The following is a 20,697-nucleotide window of genomic DNA, read 5'->3' on the forward strand; positions in this document are numbered from 1 at the left end:
AAATTACATGCATCTCAAGTGATGCACATATTTTTTCAGTTAGTGACAACGGTACACTTTTAAAAAGAAAATCCAAGTTCTACCAAATCTAATTGGCATACAGACTGCACTGGTTTTCAAATTAAAAGGCAGTTATGTGTTTGCTCTTTCTTTTTGTCGTGATGGCTTGGATTAGCTGAATTTGCCTGTTATTTAAAACTCAAGAAACTACAACAGAAGGACTCAACACCTGGTTGATTTGTTTTGTTTGGCTCAAACATCAAATAAAATGAAATCATATCACACTCCAATTCAATTGATTCAGCTTTTGGCAAAAAAAAAAAAAAAACAAATAAGAAATTAAAATAAATGAAAGCTATCTCTGTGAATTTTAAAGCCTTCAGGACAAAAACTAACATTTTCTTTCCTTTTTGTTTCCATCTTGTTCACATTAATTTTAGGGTCAAGACTTAACTGAGCTACACATGTACAACATTTCTCTTACCAGAATCCTTATCCACAGCAAACCTTGCAACAGAAGCACTAGAAATGGAGTAGGACACAGGTCTCCCATGAACATCATTAGCAGCTAAACACAACAGGTTTTCAATTCGGCCCAGATTCTCAGGAACAGTGGCTGAGTAAGGAGCATTTTCGAATGTTGGCGGTGTGTCTTGTTTACTTACAACAGTAACATTGACTTGAGCTTCAGATTGTCTGTTTCCTGCACTAGCAAGAACAGACAGTAGAAAACTCTTCTCACCACTTGAAGGGACAAGCTTACGAGTTGTCATGATGACTCCAGAACTTGATTGGATTACAAAAGCATTACCAGGGTTTTGAATTGTATAGGAGACGGAGGCACCATCCCTGTCAGTAGCATGGATGGCTGTGACAAATGTACTGGCAGGTGCTCCTTCTGGTACATTAGCATGGTACACAGGCTGAGAGAAGTCAGGGTTGTTGTCTTCATCAGGATCGATATTGATCATCAGGTACAAGTGAGAATAGCGTGGATAAAGGGCTTTGTCCCGGGCCTCAATCACTAGATTATACTGAGGCTGTTTTTCTCTGTCAAGCACAGCAACAGTTTCTAAACGACCAGTGTCCTTGTTAATTCTGAAATAAGGCAAGCCCGATCCTTTAAAGATAGAGTACACGACCTGACCATCTGGACTTTGGCTACCATCTGCATCAAGTGCACTAATTGGACTACCAACTTGAGTGAATTTAGCCAAGTTCTCTTTGACACTGGCAACACGCTGTTGTTGGTTTGAAGGTTGAAACACAGGAGCATTGCGATTTCTATCCACCTCTTGTACTGTAATGACTAGAGAGGCTGTAGCACTCTGGGGATTTACTCCTCCATCTGTTGCACGAACATTGAGGTTATACCGCTTACGCTTATCATAGTCTAATGTACCTCTTAGTTTAACCACACCACTGAACTGGTCAATCTCAAAAGTATTGGTGCTGTCACCGCTTAAAGTATATGTTAGCTTCCGGTTTCGACCTGGAGGATCACGATCAACAGCATGGATGATAAGAAGCGCAGCGCCTGTAGGAAAATCCTCACGTACATTTGCAGAATAGGTCGCCTCTGAAAACACAGGTGGTGTGTTGACTCCTGGATTAGGGTTGTCTGGTGGAGGGTAGTCGTCGAGAAGGTTAATATTTATGGTCACTTGGACACTAGCTGTCTTGCTTGGGGTCCCCCTGTCTGTAGCTACAACATTTAATAAGACCTGCCGTTGATTAGGAAGTTCCCTAACCACTTTGATAACTCCTGTTATGGCATCCACAGCAAAATATTGCCCTCCATTTATGTAGTAGTAGACGCCACCATTAGTGCCAAGATCTTTGTCAGAAGCACGAACGCGCAAGACAGACGTTAAAAGAGGCGCGTTTTCGTCGATAGATGCAGCGTAGTTACGCTTGTCGAACACAGGTGCGTTGTTGTTTTCGTCGATTATTTTAATGGTGACTCTCGTCGTTCCAAATTGAACACCATCGTTGGCTCGAACGGTAAGGTTGATTTCGGGTGTGGTATCCATAACTATCGGTACATTAGTGGTTTTAAGAACCAGAAAGTTACGGTTGTTAACTGTGTTCATTGCCACCTTGAAGTAGCCTTTCTCGTTGCCACTACTTATCGAGTAAGATTGTACGCCTCCTTGGTCTCTATCTTCAGCGAAGCAGTTTTCTAAGCCCATAACCACAGTGTCAACCGGAGAGCCTTCTTTCACTCGACCTTCATATAAGTTTTGAGGGAATGTCGGACTGAAGTTGTTTGTATCCTTGATGTTAATTCGGATACTTGTTGGAATGCCTCCTTCCTTGTCTCCTCGATTACGGCGAATCGCTACTAAGTCGTAGTAGTTTTTCTTGCCAATCTCGAATGTGATCGGCTTCGTGGTTTTAATTACCCCGCGTTCCGAAATTTGAAACAGGGTTAGGGCAGCCCTCGAATCAGCATCTTGAGCTGGAAAAAACGTATAAATCTGATTACTCGCTGGCAACGGCAGTGAACGGACTTGGTGAGCGGCGGGCCTGTTTTCATCCAGATTAACTTGAATGACTGTACCCTGTGCATTCACCGTGTGTAATAAACAGAAGCACAGAAGACAGCCAACGACTTCGTTATATGTAATGCCTCGCATGGTGGTTGTTTACGGCATCAGCGTTTAGGTTAAGCGGGTTGTTCTCGAAGCCGTGATGTTTTGATCCTTTGAAATGTTAAAAGCGACGACAAAGCATTGGCAAAATCCTGATTCTCTGCTAGCAATGATCAGTCTGGCTTCGTCTTTCCGATGGAAAATCGAAACTATTTGCCAAACGAACGCAAAATAGCAGTTTTTCCTTCCGACGCGAGTGAATAATGCGAATACTGTGCGGCTAGCCAATCATGTGTGGCTTGATTATGCAGCTGTCAATCATCATGCCAAAATTAACGCCGCGGTCACTGAGATGGAATGCTAGCGGGAATTCGAAATGCCCTGTAAAACTTTTTAATTGGCGCAAAATTCAAGCTGATTTCAGTACCTTTTATGTCGAAAAGTCAATGCATGGGACCGCGGATCACCAACAAGCAAATCCTTGGTATTTTGCGTAAAAGTGATCAACAGATATCCAGCTATTGTGTTCCTCTAGTGTTTTTTTCTGGCAAGTACTTGAACTGTTTCGCCGTGCAGCCCTCGACCCTACCCATTTCCGAAAATTAATCTGCCAATCGTCTGCTGATGTACGTCTAACCTCTAGGGAATTCAATTAAACGAGATGCAACTGTCTTTTTTAAAGAGAACAGTCAAATCGTAACGAACTAACCCCGTGTGGCTTTCAAAGCGAAACAACTTGCTGCTGGCGCTAATAAACGAAAGGAATTTATTTTTCGATTCTCCTTGTTCACCAGCCAGAGAAAGAGCAATCGCAATTTTTTCCCACGCCTTTAGATAAAGAAAGAGATTTGTGCGCCATAAACAAACCTCCAGATAATAATGATACAAGAAGCCGTAAACAATAGACTGAACCCTCCAGAGACAAAGGGTCTTGGATGAATGACTCACAGCTTGAACTTGTCACTTATTCAGGATCACGCCCTCGCAGACTCAAACGTCAAATGTACATGTGTAACGTAACGGTTTATTGTAACGTATCTCCATCTCCACTGTACCACACAAAAGGTTATATAGCGGGAGCGGCGCTTGGGATGCGAGCAAGTATTAAAGGGAGTAGACCCCCCCTCCCCAGTCTTCTACTTTTTACCTCTTTCAATTTTTAGGTCGCACGCCGGTTTTCGCTACACTACCAACAATCTTTGCAATCTATGTGCCGGTAGGCTGAGTCTGGACTGAAGCAAGAGTTGCACGTTTCACAGCCAATAGTGCTTATACCAGTTCCACTTTGAAGGGCACCGTACAGTAATAATTCTTTTAATTGCGTAATACCTGCTTTAAAAAGAATTCAGGGTTGAACAAGTCACGAAACTTTCCCAAGGGAAGCACACAGCGGATTAAATTTCGATTACCTTCAGTATTTCTACAACACTATTAATCAGAACCAAGCAGACGGTCCCGGCCTTTTTTTAAGCATTTATAGCGCTTCTTTGAGTCGACTGCTCTTATCTGATTTTTGCTGTCATCAGAATTAGTTTCTTGTATAAAATTATCATTTCATCAGATACTGGAGTCTTTTTTGTACATATCCTATTTTATTTTCTTCTTTCAATTCTCTTTTCGTTCAAATGCTAGTTACCGCAGTTCGAGAGTAGATATCGTGACTTTTTTTACCTGATAAAATATCGTATTTTGTGGTTTTGCACCTCGGCGGTTTTGCATCTTGTCTAAATTGTTATTTCTAAGAGGTTGCCAGTGACTGCATGAATCTCAATTAGCAAACACCCGGTAATTAATTTTTAATCAGCTACGGAAGGAATGTCAATTTTTAAACAACTATTATGTTCAGAAAATTGCGATGAGCGAAAAAAAAGACGTAATGATTCCGTACATCATGGTATTACTTTTAAGATTTAAACAATTCACGTTTAAATATATATTTCAAGGAGGGAAGTATTGTAACCACGGTGCAAATAAGATGATATCAGCGGGGAGTATAGTACTTCAGCATACAAGTGGATAGCTGAAATTGGCACCATACCATGGCTTGTACATAGAAGTTGTCTGTGGCATTGTCTGTCAAAACTCCAAGAGTAGCTAGGGGTCAAGCCCATATGAAAATACAAAGCGGGAGTGCCACAAGAAAGAAAACACTGACTTATCCATTTAAAACCAGAACTGGTAGTTATCCATTGTTTTATTAATTAATATTTATGAATTACTTTTATTTCGCCTTTTGGCTTGATAATGACGTTTGACAATTGTCGAAACGTCGTCGATTTTTGCGGTTTTTTTACGATTCTCTAGAGAACCAATTACAGTAATCAGTGTTGAAACCAAAAAAGCCATTTCTTTTCATTTACACTGGAAAGTTATTGAGAAATCAGTACTGTGAGCTTAGATGTAGATGAAATCCTAAAGTGACCATTCACCAAATTAAGGCTGTCATCCTCTTTTGTTGTGTTGTTTGCGTCTCAAAATCTTGACAAAGTGCCGAAATGTGTACGGAGCTGGCACAGTTAGGATTTTAAAAACTTTTCTACAAGCATGTGCTAAACTTTTGAAAAACACTATACATATACACCACGCGACGCTGGAATCGATACAAACAAAATAACGCGTGGAGAATCATGAATCGAAAAGAATGGACTCAGAATTTTCACAACGGACAGACATGACTTAAAGCGGCCGGCAATTGATGTTACAGAACTTATAAATATTTGTATAAAGAAAACTGGCATCGAATTCAGTATTCCGTGCGGCCATCATCGTCGCTCATGCGGCGGAAATTGGTGTATGTTTCCCTTCTAGTTTATCCATCAATAGAAACCTCTTCAGTCTCGCTTTGAACCGTTCCTTTTAAAGCCAGTCACAAACCGGCTGAAAAGAAGGTTTTTTCAACTAATACTATATAGTCTATATAGCATTTTAGCAGGTACATAAAGCGTAGTTTCTTTGGCATAGGAAATATCCACATCTTTCTGCTGGAATTGGACCAAATTTGGCAGCTGAAGTGCCAATCAATGTCACTAACACAAGCATCGACAAATACGTGCTAAATGGAATCTCAAAATCAGTAAATATCTGACCAAGGAACTTCTGCTCATAGGTTATATATATCACACCAGCGCTATTTTCAAATGTGATTCGGCTGTCTCCTGCCATTCTCCGCCTAGTTTTGGTTATGTTGACAAGCCGGATCATAAAGAAAGCGTCAGAAACGGCTACTAATTCGGTGAATTCTGACATTGGCTCAGGTTAGGTTATTTTTGGAAAATAACCTCAACAAAATGCAATATACTGGCCGAAAGCCTTTTGTGGGACTGAGTCGTCAAAATATTTTACGGCGATATTTCTTTCAAACGGCAACGTTCTTGCGCTGTTTCAGTTTTTGGAGAATTCGAAACAAATGTAACTGAAACGATTACCAAGCATTCTGCCGGGGTTCCTCAGTTCATTCTGTATCACTGAATCCCCACAGTGCGAATTAAATTCCATATTTTCTCTGTAACCACTTTAAAAACAGTAGGCGCGTTGATATGCCGTTTACGTGTAATAAATCACGCGAATACTGGCTCTGTTTTTGTCAACCATTAAATTTTAATCTAATGAAAATATTTTGTAAAACTCTTTACAGAATATACTGTTTTTGAAGCCCACACAAATACAAATTTCAATTGGGTGAAATTTGGAGAGGCACTCTAATTTTTCGCGGCCTATCAAAGGAAGGGCTGTTCCGTTTGGTAGTCCAAACACATGCCGAGAACTAGAAATGTGCTCAAATGCATTCCAATATCCTCCCACTACAGTGCCTTTGATAGTTAAAGTAAACATTAATCATAAAATTAAACGGTAATTATAACTTCAATAGGGGGCGCGGCTGTAATGAAAGGGGGGGGGGGTAGGAGGAGGGGGAGGGGGGAGCGAGAAAAAGTGAGAGAAAAAAAGGAGAACTGGGGAGAGGGGAGTCCAGTCCAACGGGGGGTGACAGCTCTAACAAACGCTGTTTCGGGACACAGCCAAAATTGTTCCGGGAATCTGGAGATTTTTCCGGGAATCGGGACACTTAGAAATTTTTCCGGGAAACACGCTAAAATTCCGGGACATTGCAGAGAAAAATCGGGACATCAAAGGAGATGTATCCCAAAAATTAGGGAGGATGATCCAAATTTCCGGGACGTCTAAGGTTAAGACCTAGTATTGCTCAAACAGCGTTTGTTAGAGTTGTCACCCCCCGTAGTCCAGTCCTCGCTTTTTCTCACTCCCACCCTTCCCCCTTCCAGATTACGTAAGCTAAACTGCTGTGTGAATCAAACTTCTAGAGTGGGAAATTATTTTGAAATAATAGACCATGGGCTTGCTCCACTGGGACAAAGACTATATAAAATAAAACTGATCTGCTGGACAATCCAACAGCCGCACTGAGCAGCATGACCTAAAGTTTGATTGATGGGAACTCTCGGGTCTCTGTTCTTGTCTTCTTGCTCCATTTTGCCTCTCTCTTCCACCAGGCCCTAGTTGTTCAAAGAGCGGATAGCTCTGTCCAGTAGCTGAGGCGCCACCCAGCGTAGCAAATGTACTCCAGGCCCCAGTTATTCAAACAGCAGATAACTTTATCCAAATAACTCACTATCCAGCAGATAAAATGTATTGGTCGTATTACATTTTATCGGCTGGATGGCGATTCATCCATTGGATAAAGTTATCCTCTCTTTGAACAACTGTGGCCAGGTGTATAAATTGCTACCTGAAACCCGTTGGGGAAACCGAAAGTGAAACTAAGCACTGGCCTGGACGAACCGGCACCATGGTTCGATCAACCTGGATTCATAAACCAGGTTTTATCTCGCCAAGTTAATTCCTGACAGGCGATACACCTGTGGATAGAGAGAAATGAGAAATAAATCAGTGAAAAAATAACTAAAAAGAAAGAAGAAAATAGTATCAAGGCCCTTAGGTAGTCTTTTGTGCTTTGTCAAAGGAGTGGTTTATTTTTATTTTATTTTACTTTATTAGCTACGCGTAACAATCATAGATACATACAAAAAAGAAAAAAAATACAAGATGACAGGGGGCAAATGAGATTTCAGGGAATGTAACAAGACATAAGACGTTTCTATTATTCTCGAGAACCTGGATTGTTGTTTGTTGACTCGTGAGTTTATGTAACAGGGGCTTTTTGGGAATTTGGCTCCGCGGTTGAGCGAGAGGTGCCCTGTTACCTTCGGAGATCTTTCTTTACATTAAGTAGACCAGATCTTTTTCAAGGAACATAGTGTTTTAACTGTTACAGGCAGAACTCAAGAGATTTTACTGGAGAACATTTGTCATATAAGACCCGCAGCCAATAGTATTTCGACAACTTAGTTAATTTCACTTGCGTAAGCTTAGCCAATGGTTGTTCGAAAGAACAGCATGTGTTCAACACCTATACCTGATTTACTAGGCGGTTACAAAGACTGTGATATTTCCTAAGCCGATTGAGGTCTACTTTTGCTGAAAAATGTCCCGTAACATTTGCATTAAAATTAAAACACAATTTAAAGCCGCACTGAGGTGTCTTTTAATGGCCGGTTTCTCGACAATTTGTAGCAAAAGAGTCGAACAATTTCTTCTACTTCGCCTCAAGTTTTTCAATATTTCCTTTGAGGTATATGCACACGGAAAGAAAAAATTAAACTTCACTGACTCCTCCGTAGCATGTGAAAACTAAAGAATTAAAAAGGAAAAAAAAAGAAAGAAAGAAAAGAATGGGTCACCGTGCCAGCGGACGAGGTACGATCCACTCATTTTGCTCGAAATATAAACTTTGAATTGGAAGAGAAAATGAATTGCAATATGAATCTATTTGATTAGCTTGCGAATACAGTCGTTTCTTGACAGGGAAACGCAATATTAAGCAGAATTGGCCCAAATTAATCCGTTCGTTCTGTTGAGTGTGTTCTCAAGATCACTAAGTATTTCATACCCAGGCCGATAAGCCTGCGTTTCTGGCAATAACCCATGCATTTTCAGTCAAAAATTGTTTTTAAAACCTTCAAAGTAAAGAGGATGATTATTTCGTCGCTGGCTCACAGAGTAAAACTGAATGAACTTCCTCAAGTGGAATATATCTGTTTTTAGTAAACATACTTCTCTAAAATCTAAAGGCCTTTGTTGGTCCTGTGAACTTAGTGAGGACGGCAACAAGGACAGCAAGGACAACTGAAACAGAAGTATAAAACTAGTCAGTCTTCTGGCCATGTTGGCTATTAAATCTACCCAATATTTTTCAGACTTTTCTTGGTGTCTGACTCGCTTTAATTGCATTTAAAATTGTAAACATTCCGAAAAAGAAGCTGATGGCCCCTATTTAGAAGCTGCCTATACAAGGGAAGCCCGAATGGTTGAGATTAAAACTGAAGAAAGATGACCAAGAAAGACCGAGGTCTCGCATGAATGTTTACTTAAGCTTACTGATTCATTTCAAAACGCTGAATTACTTCATCTGCCTGCCGTTTTTTTTTTTTTTTTTTTAACTTTCAGCTAGTCTTACCTGTTTTAGCTACTTGCGACGAGCTTCTTGTCACTTGTTTATAGACTGTACAACTTACTCTGCAGCATTACTTACTCTGTACAACTTACTCGGCTTTTGGGGAAAGCTTTCTATTATCATTAGTGACCAAAGCGGTTCACCTGGTCACTATGTTTGGTGCATCCTCGGGCGGTGCATCCTTGAATAATTTTCCCGCCAAAATGTAAATTCCGCCTGCACCGCCTACAATGGCTGCCAATAGTCGAGGGAGGTCGAAGGGGTGGACTGACTCTTTATGATGAAGCTGCATGGTCGTCTAAGCACCCGGCAAAAAGTTTTTTTCCTATAAAATAGTGCGATAGTTGCAGACTGGAGATAAAAAATAAGGACTTTGGGAACTTTTACTGAATAATTTTCCCGCCAAAATGTGAAATCCGCCTTCTGATGAAGCTGCATGGTCGTCTTAGCACCCGGCAAAATTTTTTTTCCTATAAAATTGTGCGATAGTTGCAGACTGGAGATAAAAAATAAGGACTTTGGGTACTTTTACTCGGGTCCGCGCTCAATGACAAATACTGTATATTACCCGGCAGAAGGCGAATTTTATTGCGACCAAGGTAAGCAAAATTAAATCATATAAAACAAGTTGTTAAAGAACAGCTAAGAACAATATTAAATTAAGACTATTTTAAGGTAACAAAACTGTTAACTTACTACTGTTCTAAAAGGACAAATATTAAATTATTGAGATTAATCAAGGCGATACATTTTGTAGTGAGAACAAAATCGTGCAATAGTAAAAATTCCGTCACCTTGTTCTATAATTAAATTCGCCAATCTAGCACGCACTTTAGACACTTGTTTTTCAGACAGATTGAAATTAATAGTCTTTCATTTGGTGGATGTGTGTACTGCATCCTATAGCGGGCTGTCTGTCCAAATGTATTTCGGAACAGAGTGGACTATGACTAATCTCGTACCCAGATCTCCCACGGTCGGGCGAAAGGGAGATCTCACATTTCGACATTCCCAAACCAACTGAGATCTGGGTACGAGATTAGACTATGACTCCACGTTGTTCTGTAGTGGTCACACCTAAATCCTCCGTGTTGCTCGAAGTGTGCCACTTTATCCGCACTGTTTTCATATCATGCTTGCAGGCTGGGTTGGCAATTGTTTGTCAAGGGGTAGCTCAGGCTGGGCCGGAGTCTCTTGTTCAGCATATCACGACGAATTTCGAATGTAAGCGCTTCCTCAAATGCCACCCCTCGGTTATCTCTAGTTCAAATAAAATACGCCCCGTTAATTATCAAATTTGATATGAAAGTGTATATTGGCCCTTTGATTCATTGGTTGTTTACTATTTTTCAAAAAAATTCCTGAAATTTCTGTTGTTCAGTTGTTCCATTTACCTCGTTGCATTGTCGTGAAAGCCGAAAGTGTATACAGCTATTTCAATCAGTAACGTTGTCGGATCAAAGTATAAAGCTATAAGACAAGACCTCAAGATTCTGTGGATTTTTTTATGAATAAGTTCATCAAAATCAGCCATGCCTCGTTTTGTCTAGGAAGGTATACGATGGCAAGCCATTTGGATCAAAGAAATGTTAGGATATCAAATGGATGGGGTGTCAGCCTCTTTGACGATGTCTTTAAGCTTTAAGCTTTAATCCGACAACGTTAATTGAAATAGCTGTGTAAGCTGAAAGCTGAAAGCTAAAAGTGTATATAGAATCTGCCAATCGAGAAAAGGTCACTCCCTCAGTTCAGAATTTCCGTTTCTTTCAGAAATACTCCTCTGGAACCTGAAACCGAAATGTCGTGTTCCAGTTACATCACCAACCAGAATTTCTGAAAATGTTTCAGTGTAAATCATGGAAAACAACCTTAGCACAAGCGACGTTGAACGTTAGCAGTAAAGCTGTTCAGGAATTAAGCTCAACCGTCAACCCAACATATTCTATAGCACAATTTTTTCCTTAAACAATGCAGCATTGCCACGAAATTATGCCAATGGCGTATACTCGCAGTTACAGAATACGTTTTGTGACCTTTTGTGGTACTGAGAGCCAAGATCCGAAAAAGACTTCAGCGCTGCGTTGCGATGCTTTGCCTTTTGCTGATCGGTATATTTGAGGATTCTCACTTTCGAGTGAGAAACACTATCGACTTGGAAAGGTCAAAGTATAAATTTGGAAACATGCTGATGAACTCATTAGTCCTACTTTAGGCAAGTGAGATAATATATAATTCCCCTCATAAAACCTCACAAATTACGAGTACTGTCTATGAGAAGCAAATAATTTCAGGGTACTGAAAGACGTTAAGTCATGACATTCTCAGCTAAACTGCATTGAATCCGGTCTGAATAAATCTGTCACAGTGTAAACTCTACTTCCATTGCTTTTGGTCAACCGCGTTTGTACCCTGCACAACAGGCGATATGTTTTTGCGCTTTTCAGGAGAGTGGAGGAAAGCGGGAGTCACGCACGACGGTAGGGGCACAAAGTACTAGAATGGGGGGGGGGGGGTATAGTTAATGCGCACTTTCCGTCGGAAGAGTTCGGAGAGGGGGGGATTTGAGGCTAGTTTGATCTCTGCATTGTCGAGTTGTTTCTTTACTCAGGTCTGCAATGGACTAGCAACTACTCAAGGACGGGTGGGAGGGGGGATGGATAGTAATGCTTCTTGCCGCTTCAGACTACAGAAACTCCATCCAAGGAATTTATCTGACACACATTAACGTCTTATAGCAAATTTTTAGCTTACCTCTGAGGGAAGTAGAATACTATACGATCAAGAGACCGTTCGTAAGAGACTCACACCGTTTCTATTTTTCTTAAACAGAATCTTCCTTTTTTGGTTTGTCCCAAAAGTGTGCTTTGGCGTGTTGTTTAAAGGTGTAGTGTCACTATGAATAGCCAGAAAATGTATTCAGTGTTTAAATGGAATCGCTAAAATAATGGTCGAGTTTTGTTAACAGTTCCCCTACCAGCGCACGGAAACTACTATTAATTATGTTAGGCTGCGGATGGCTAGGATGGAAGCGGATTGCAACTTTTTCAAATTCTTCCTGTGTATTTTAGAAAAGTTGCTAAACCTGATTATAGTTTGTTCTTGCCGGGAGAAAAACTTAATATTTTCTTGCCGGTGTTGTAAGTGTAATTTTGTTAAAAAACAGGTTCTTTGTCAAATATTTGAGCAGTTTTGACCAAAATACAACAAAATCGGCTTTAAGGCGCGTTCTTTAGGACTATCAGTTCCAGCATAGGAATACACGAAATAGTCGGTATTCATGTTTTTCTGGGACCTGTTCTGTTTTCGGAATGCCAAACAGAATAGTATTCTGTTCATTCTACCCCTGATAGCAGAATGGACGGAGATACAGTTTATTCAGAATAAGAGGAATTACGTTCCTTTGAAAAACTTTTCAGTACGTTAATCGAATAAGCTAAAGTGTGTTCTTTTGGAAACTGATCACCTGCGTATTCTGATCTTCCTAAGCTGGAACAGAATAGCCAGAATCGTCCCAAAAAGACTGTGCACTTAGTAATTCACTTTATGAAAAAGGTGAAATCCCAACCATGCAGTTAAGACGGTGAAAACTGCTTTGGAGTTTGGGCGGAAATCTACCAGCTCACGAGGAGGCCAAGCGTAAGGCCTGGTTTACACGTACGACGCAAACATAAGCATAAGCACAAGCACAAGGATGTTTACACGTGCGATAAGCATAAGGAACTTGTCACTGTTTTTCAGCTTAATTTCCTAGCGCTTGTGTTTATGCTTGCGTCGTTCTGGTTTACACGTACGACGCAAGCGCAAGAGAATGGAAATCGTTCCATTCTCTTGTGCTTGTGCTTGCGTCGTACGTGTAAACCGGAACGACGCAAGCATAAGCACAAGCGCAAGCACAAGGCGCTTATGCTTGCGTCGCACCGGTTTACACGTAGGTTTCTTGTGCTTATGCTTGCGTCGTACGTGTAAACCAGGCTTAAAGGAACTGAAGTGTCAGACACGGAAACTACAGCAGCATTAAGTGCGCGAAGGAGCAGTACAAGAGATTCCGCGTAAAGGAGAATCCAAATGGCAGCATGCACGTGCCGGGGGATACGAGGACCCAAAAGGAAATTGATGGTACAATAGCTGCGGATAAAAAGGGACGAGAAAGTGCACAAGATTGTACAAGGTGCCAAGGTTCATAGCCATTTCTCAATCCTCATTGAAATGGGTTAAAATATTGGGGTTTTGTGCATCCTTTAACCACGGTCAAACGTAAAAAAAATTCTGAGTCAGTGGGTGTGAGCTCACTAAATTATTTAACGATTTACTAGAAAAAGTTTTAGGAACCATTAGGTGAATTTGATCAAACAAAACGAAGACACACAGCACCGACCAGTCGCCAAATATAGTGAACCCCGCCTTACAACCACCTCGTTATTACGACCACTTTTTTGTGCCCCGAACGAATTGAAATTCCAGTCATTTCCTTAGTTTTACTACCTTGTTAATCCGACCACCCCGTTATTACGACCACATTTTCACATCCCAAAGGTGGTCGTATCAACGGGGTTCCACTGTAATTCGCTTTAAAAAAGCTTGAAACTTTTTTGGCAAAACCGTTAAATGATTAAGTAAACTCACAGCCTCACAAGTAAAAACTTTATCGTGACGGCCTTTTCTTATTTTCTACGTTTGACCGCGGTCAAGTGTGCCCTTTACTTCTTTTCAAAACGCATCTTGTCTGCGATGCGTTACTCGAAGCACCAGCCTGTGTAGCGGTCGTTCCCTTCCGAGAGCGTGGAATTCTCGCGAAGCCACTCGTTTCAATGCAAGTTTAAACATTACAGCATTTTACGATAAAACCAACAAGTTCGTGATGAAAAATTAATAAATATATTGAGAATTTACAGTTCAAGTGGCTCCAATGCAGACGCTCTTTGGGCTCGTCACGCATTCCTCCCCTCACGAGTGTGGAATGCGTGACGAGCCCAAAGAGTGTCTGCGTAGGAGGCTACATGTACTCCAGTGGTGACCAGTATCGAATTTCTCCTATGATCAAACAAACAGGTCGTGAGAATAAACTGAATGATCACAAAAGATGGAATGTTGTGATGTTCTTAAAAACCCAAATGTACATGTATTTTTTCATCTTCACTGTACCACATGAAATGGAAGCAAGCAAGGAAAATATACGTTTTCATTTTTAAAGGATTAAAAAAAGTCACAGTGGTATCTGTTAAAATTAATTCATTATGCTGAATGAAGTAGCTGTCATTTTCTAAGCAGTTCTTTCGTTTTTTCCCCTAGGAGGACATCTGTGTCATCACAGAATTGATCTGTAAGCTGTTGAATCTGTGAAAAAAAAAACAAATGTAGAAATAGATTAAAGGGCCTATTACACGACAGGCAAAAATGGTACGGACCCGTTAAAAACAAAATGATGGGTTCTGTACCACGTTTCAACGGGTCCGTACCATTTTTTTCCGGTCGTGTAAACCTAACCACAAGCAAACTTTGAATAATGAAACGTAGTTCCAATTTATGAGCCTGCAAATGAAATCTTAAAGTTTGACCATGAAAATGAAAGCTATCAAGCAGTACTTTCCTGTGGTGCTGTCTATTTAACAAATTGATGGCAATTTTCCGTGGTCTATTTAACAAAGAGATTCCATGTTGCCGTGCGTCTGTTCAGTAATAGATCACAGATGACGTCAAAATGTGGTAAGAACAAAAAAGTGGCACACTAGGCGCAGCTGAGTGTGTCACTTATGTTCTTACCACAACTTGACGTCTTCTGTGATCTATTACTGAACACACGCACGGCAACATGGAATCTATTTGATTTATATAATAAAGAAGCAAAACTTGTTAATGGTGACGTCATCTATGCGTCTGTCCTCCAATAGATCATAAGTGAGCACCAATCAAAATGCGTGTAGAATTAAGCTTATTATATAAACTCTTATAGACTATAGACCGTAAAATGATGTCATAAAATGTGGTTTCACTGCAAACATTACATCTGAGGTCATTTTATCTGTACTGACTCATATAAGAGCCAATCAGCGTGCAGGAATTTTGATAGTTATTGTAAAATAAACTGTGCAATATGATGCTACAGTACCTTGGAGCCTGTGAATGAAATCCTAATGTGTGACAGTTCAAATGAAAGTGAGTAAACCCTACTTTAGTTACAGTGTGTGGCATTGCTGGTTAATGTACAAGGTGGAGTTTGACCCTGTGGGCCGGTGTGATCAATCAATATTGGAAGCTGGTGCTTGTTGTAGTACTGTTTTCATGTTGTACAAGGAGGTTCTACTATTTAAATCTGTCAATGAAATCCTAAAAGTGTGACAAATGCTATCACGCAGGACTTTCCTAAATCCTAAAGTGAATGTTATAAAGCAGCACTTTCCTTCGGCACTAGTATATGTTAATAAAGGTGGTATTGACTATGAATGAAATAAATGAATAAATTATAAATAATTAATTAATAAAAAAATGAGCATCATCACCATCTTTTCCACCATTTTGACATCATCTTCTGATCTCCCCTTCTTGTTCTTCTTGACATCACTCATCCCTTTTTGCCTGATTTTTCGAATGCTTTGTTTAGATTGTTCACATGTTGTCTTTGCTATCTTTGTCAAGTTCTCACGATATTCCTGAGTCACTCTGAGGAAAAAAAATAGTGGTTCTTGGTTTGAATTCCTTTGCGGGAATCGGGGCTGTCATTAAACTTTGAAGAAGTACGTCCCACAAGGAAAAAAAGGGAAAACTAACCATTTTCAAGTTCTGCCGTTTTCATTTTCAAAATGAACTAGAGCAGATCATAAGTTGTTCCTTTCATAAATTCAGTTGATTTCTTTTTCTGGATGTTCTAGAATATTATTTTGTAACTAAGTGATAGTTTTGTCGCAGGTCATTTCACTGCAAAATTCAAAATCCCTGTGAAACTTCCCATTTAGCCTTAAGAACAAAAATTATTGATGAAAGTTCAGAGAATATGCATTTCGATACTGGGACTTTATGGGTTAAAGCTGTCAATTTAAATTGAGGCCATTGGCAAACTATATGTTGGCTTAATTGATATGAAGTACTTACTGCAACCTGGATGCATATATGGAATTCTCACATGACGTATATACCCAAAACAATGTCAAAGAGAAGTGCAAGGGTTGTCAGAAATCAATAGACACATTGTAAAGTGCCAACCCAGCACTGTGAATTTAAATTAACATCACTTCATTTGTGTTTACCTGGGAATAGGTACAGATATTACATGCCCATCCATGGTTGGTTCAAAGTTTGAGCTCCAAGATTTGATTGCCTTGGCAGCTTGGCTTACCAGCTGTAAAAACATTTGAATTGGAACAACTCTAAATTGAACACATAAACATATAAGCTGGGTGCAAGAGGAGCATGCAGAAATTGGCCCCTCAGAGAAAATGCTGGATGACCAGAAATAAAATAAGAGGATTTAATAAATATTTCCCTTCAATTTAGTTTTTTTGGGTAGGGACATTTTGCAGTTATGATTTGATTCATGACACTGCTTTTCACTTTCTACCAACAACATATCAGCTAAAAGTGTCTAAGTTCTAAGTACATGTACAAAACAAAGCTGGGAATTTTTATGTGACTTAATCAACCAATCAGAATCACAGAAGCTTTTATGCAATATGGAGTGTTATTTACAAGCGTGGTGGATCAGTGTGGCGCTCAAAGCAAGAAGAAGTAGAGACAATTGCTCAAAGCCTTGTGAAATCGTACAGCTTGGTTTTTAGAGCATTGCTTTCCAGATCTACCAAATCATGAGGTCCAAAAATGAAATGAGAGGAAATAATAAAAATCAAACCAGAGTATTGTATCAAACAACATTTATTTTAACTGTGAACCATTGTGGAGCGTTTGGAGTGTTGACTTTCAAAGACAAATAAAGAAAATCAATAAAAGAAAGGCAAAGAAATTTTCTTTCTGTCCTGGCCAGACTCAAAAACATGACCATTGAAAATAATTATCTACATGGTGATGTATTGACCAAGTGAAATCTGGAGATCTGGGGTGTGGAACGGACTCAAAAAATAGAGACAATTACTGGAAATGTTGTGGCATACACAAGGGCCACTTCAAAAGTGATATTATCGAAAACTGCATTCAATTAAAAATTCTACTGAAATTAAGTTTATTAGAAGGATGTTCCCTTCCCTAGAGATGCAAGCTTTTTCTATATATATATATATATTTAAAAATATAATGGGGAGAAATTTTCTTTCAATGTTTCCTTTTAAGTGAACAAAATGAGAAAACTGACCATAACAGCTTTGTTAGTATCCTAGTAAATCTTGGTTAATAATATAACATACCTCTGGAGAGCTACTCATGTCCACAACAAACATGTTATTATTTAGTTTGATTTGAGCAACTTGACTCAGGGTGAACCGTTCTTTGCCATTCTGTGATTCCACTTTAACTTTGTCTAATGCATCTGAAAGAAAATAAGATTCCATACATCTACTCATCATGGTGAAAATAGGTTCAATGCACATTAAAATTTTTATTGTAAGTCATGAATTTAACTTATTACATTATTTATTATTATCACAGTAATTATTATTATCATTTTGACTAGCAACTCAAGTGTTAATAATAATAATAATAATAATAATAATAATAGTAATAATAATAGTAATAATAAATTATAAAAATATTAATAATAAAAGAAATAATGATAATGATTTAATTAAAAGAAACTTTATAAGTAGAAAAACAAACAACAAAATTATACAGAAAGGTGATAAAAATATCAGTATGGGAAAAAAAAAAAAGAAAAAAAAGAAAAACGCTTCATAATTCTGCAGTTCATGCTAAGAGTATCCATACAAAAACTTTTCAAAGACATTGATCAATCAAAAATATATACAAAGTTAAAAATCTTAAAAAAAAAATAAAAACCAAAAACAAATGGAAGGCTACCAAGAAAAACTAAGAAATAAAATTATGTCCTCGATGTTTTTAATGAATATGTGCATGTCCTTTGATAATAATAATAATTGGCACAAAACTTAAGAATAGGTCTTTTCCCGTGTGAGCCCTGGGTTATGCTCAAAAGAAAAGCCTGCGACTGCTTAAGTTGCGTAGTAACTGCAAGGATCCTTCTTGTATTTGATCTTTCATCCGCAGTTCAAACTATATGTTTCAAATATTTACATTTATTTATTCATCCTTCACGGGTATATTACGAACTCACAATATGACCAGCTCCCAGTTGGCTTAATAGCTCAGTTGGTAGAGCACTGCATCGGCATCGCAGAGGTCATGGGTTCGAATCTTGTTCAAGCCTGAATTTTTTTCAGGCTTTCTTTTCGCAACTGCTTAAGTTGCTTAGTAACTGCTACGATCCTTCTTCTATTTGATCTTTCATCTGCAGTTCAAACTATATGTTTCATATATTTACATCTATTTATTCATGCTTCACGGGTACATTACGAACTCACAATATGACCAGCTCCCAGTTGGCTTACTGTACTGGCATCGCAGAGATCATGCGTTCGAATCTCGCTCAAGCCTGAATTTTTTCAGGCTTTCTTTTCGCAACTGCTTAAGTTGCGTAGTAACTGCAAGGATCCTTCTTCTATTTAGTAATCGTTTTGCTGGATATAGTTTTATTTAGAAAGGATTACATTCCTTTTGGCAACATGGGTTATACTGCGCACCCCAAATAGCTATTTTATTAAGTATCCATATGTTTTATGCTGCTGCATAATAATAATGTATTTTATTATCATCTCCTTGAAAGGGGCTTTTCAGGGATAATGAAACACTGGGAGAAACAAATATTTCAAATAGAACATAACATGGTTAAGAATCACAGCTGGCAGGGGATAGACCAGCTGGCTGAGGAGTTGAACTTGGGGCTACTGAGGAACAACTCCAGATAGTGGTCAGAGAATGACTTGAGCCCTGGACCTCCAGACGCACTTACCACTTGACCACGCTGCCTCCCATGTGCATGTTCGTGTACAGACGTATAATCTTTAATATGTGCCAGGACTTACTTGGCAGAATCTTAGTCGATACTTTGTCCCTGAAGTCAAGCTGGAGTTTACTCACTGCACTTTCCATGTTAGTTTTTAATTTTTCCAAGTCTACCAGTCCATCGGCTAAATCATGGTCAATTGAGACAGTTGATGATTTGGCCTTTTTCCCTGAGAAAAAAAATGGGTGATCATCAGCGTTTTGAAAGTCACTTTGTCAACAGAGTGTGCCATTTTGCAAGGCAGGTGCTCAACAATTATTTAAAATTGTGCACTCTAAAAATTGTAAAATTGCACCATTTGATGGAATTTAAAAGACTGGCATATAAATGGTGCTTCTTGGTGTATTCCATCAATAACTATTTATTTTGTGAACTGACTGGTCTGGGTAACCAGTTTTTATATTATATTTTATATTATTATAGGTTCTATAAGTGTGCTCTGGTCAGCCCTAACTACATCACATGGCAGCTTCTTGGCATTGTTGGATTTATATTTTATTACTTCTCTTAAGGTAGAAAGTGACTCTGTGATGGCACTGATCGGTTAAGTCAATTTCAATTTCAGCCAGCTAGGTCACAAGTCGAGTGTTCAATTTTGCAGATTCTCGTTAATCATAACTTAACTATAAATGGAATGTTTGTATGTTTGAGGAAAATTAAGGGGGCAATTTACCTAAATTTGAATGAAATTTAAAGAGGTTGTAAGAACGGATAGAAGAAAGAAAATGACTTTTGGAACACCAACAGACAGTTGAGAGCACCCCAGGAGCACCTCAGGTTGATAGTGGACTAACTTGGTGTCCGTCTATTAATTATTAACAACAAATTCTAATTTTAAAACTTCACTTAACCTTCAATATTTCTTATTTCTCTTAATTTAACCAATCCTTCTAAAAAAAAATACTCCTCCCAAATATACCCAAAAATCACCCAAAAATTCACAAAATACCCAACAACACAGATTCACGGGATGATAATAGGGTTTTTCGATAATTTGCTTGAAACATGAATGAGATATTCCCATTAAAGCCACGTCAAGTGGTGGAAAAATGGCGTTTAGGTGAATTGCCCCCCTAAATGAGTTTATTTTCTAGACTCTTCAGGAAAAATGAAGATTTTTCCACATGTTGGAAGATCGCAAGTGGACGGTCAAAGTTGTTTGGCAGCACTTGCTTACGTTACTGTTTCATTTTCCACATTTTGCAAAATGAAATTTGGGATTTTGTTCCAGTCAGGGTTGGGTGAACCCTTGCACTCTAAAAATGTATAAGGGTCAAAGTTCGATTGGGAAAAACACGTGAAAACATCAGGCCACATCACACCACACCAGGATGTGCATATTGCTATCGCATAAGCCTTACCTTTCTTCGCGGCATAAAATCGAGCTAAAGTGAGTCTTGCATAGGTTGATCTAGTAGCACCCACGCCTAGTATCGTTGAGAATCGGGAAACAACCGAAGAACTCATCGACATTTGTATAAGTATAAACAATCTTATCGAAAAGACGAAAGTGGACGATGAAAGTGGTCAGCGGTAAACCAATTTTAGAACCC

General features: G+C 39.1%; 2 protein-coding genes and 1 long non-coding RNA gene across 3 annotated transcripts in view; all 3 read right to left on the minus strand.

Moving 5' to 3' along the window:
- Window positions 1-2,873, minus strand: part of LOC146480457 (protocadherin-like protein) — a 43,061-nt gene extending 40,188 nt beyond the window's left edge. The window contains exon 1 of the mRNA XM_085109628.1: window positions 485-2,873. Within this exon, the coding sequence (XP_084965754.1) occupies window positions 485-2,639 (2,155 nt within the window). The 5' untranslated portion in view covers window positions 2,640-2,873. The remainder of the gene's footprint in view (window positions 1-484) is intronic.
- A 3,655-nt stretch (window positions 2,874-6,528) lies between these two features.
- LOC146480460 (uncharacterized) lies at window positions 6,529-9,539 on the minus strand. The gene is made up of 3 exons (XR_014864660.1): window positions 9,127-9,539; window positions 8,724-8,795; window positions 6,529-7,468 (listed from the first exon to the last, which is right to left on the minus strand). It is a non-coding gene; the product is annotated as an uncharacterized LOC146480460 (long non-coding RNA).
- A 4,652-nt stretch (window positions 9,540-14,191) lies between these two features.
- On the minus strand, window positions 14,192-20,637 carry LOC146480461 (uncharacterized). The gene is made up of 6 exons (XM_085109635.1): window positions 20,506-20,637; window positions 19,164-19,313; window positions 17,472-17,593; window positions 16,365-16,456; window positions 15,621-15,780; window positions 14,192-14,457 (listed from the first exon to the last, which is right to left on the minus strand). The coding sequence occupies exons 1-6, from the start codon at window positions 20,615-20,617 to the stop codon at window positions 14,377-14,379; spliced, it is 717 nt and encodes a 238-aa protein (XP_084965761.1). The 5' UTR covers window positions 20,618-20,637; the 3' UTR covers window positions 14,192-14,376.
- Between the last annotated feature and the right edge of the window lie 60 nt (window positions 20,638-20,697).

The sequence above is a fragment of the Pavona decussata genome, unplaced genomic scaffold, assembly GCF_977016875.1.
Source record: "Pavona decussata unplaced genomic scaffold, jaPavDecu1.1 SCAFFOLD_53, whole genome shotgun sequence".
NCBI lineage: Eukaryota > Metazoa > Cnidaria > Anthozoa > Scleractinia > Agariciidae > Pavona > Pavona decussata.

What these genes read in the sequence shown, in the direction of transcription:
- LOC146480461 (XM_085109635.1), bottom strand. Translation starts at nt 20,617, where the DNA reads ATGTCGATGAGTTCTTCGGTTGTTTCCCGATTCTCAACGATACTAGGC. An exon ending in ATCGACTAAGATTCTGCCAA is followed by an intron (nt 17,594 to 19,163) that starts GTAAGTCCTGGC and finishes ATTTTCTTTCAG; the next exon opens with ATGCATTAGACAAAGTTAAA. An exon ending in TCAAAATGGTGGAAAAGATG is followed by an intron (nt 14,458 to 15,620) that starts GTGATGATGCTC and finishes TTTTTTTCACAG; the next exon opens with ATTCAACAGCTTACAGATCA.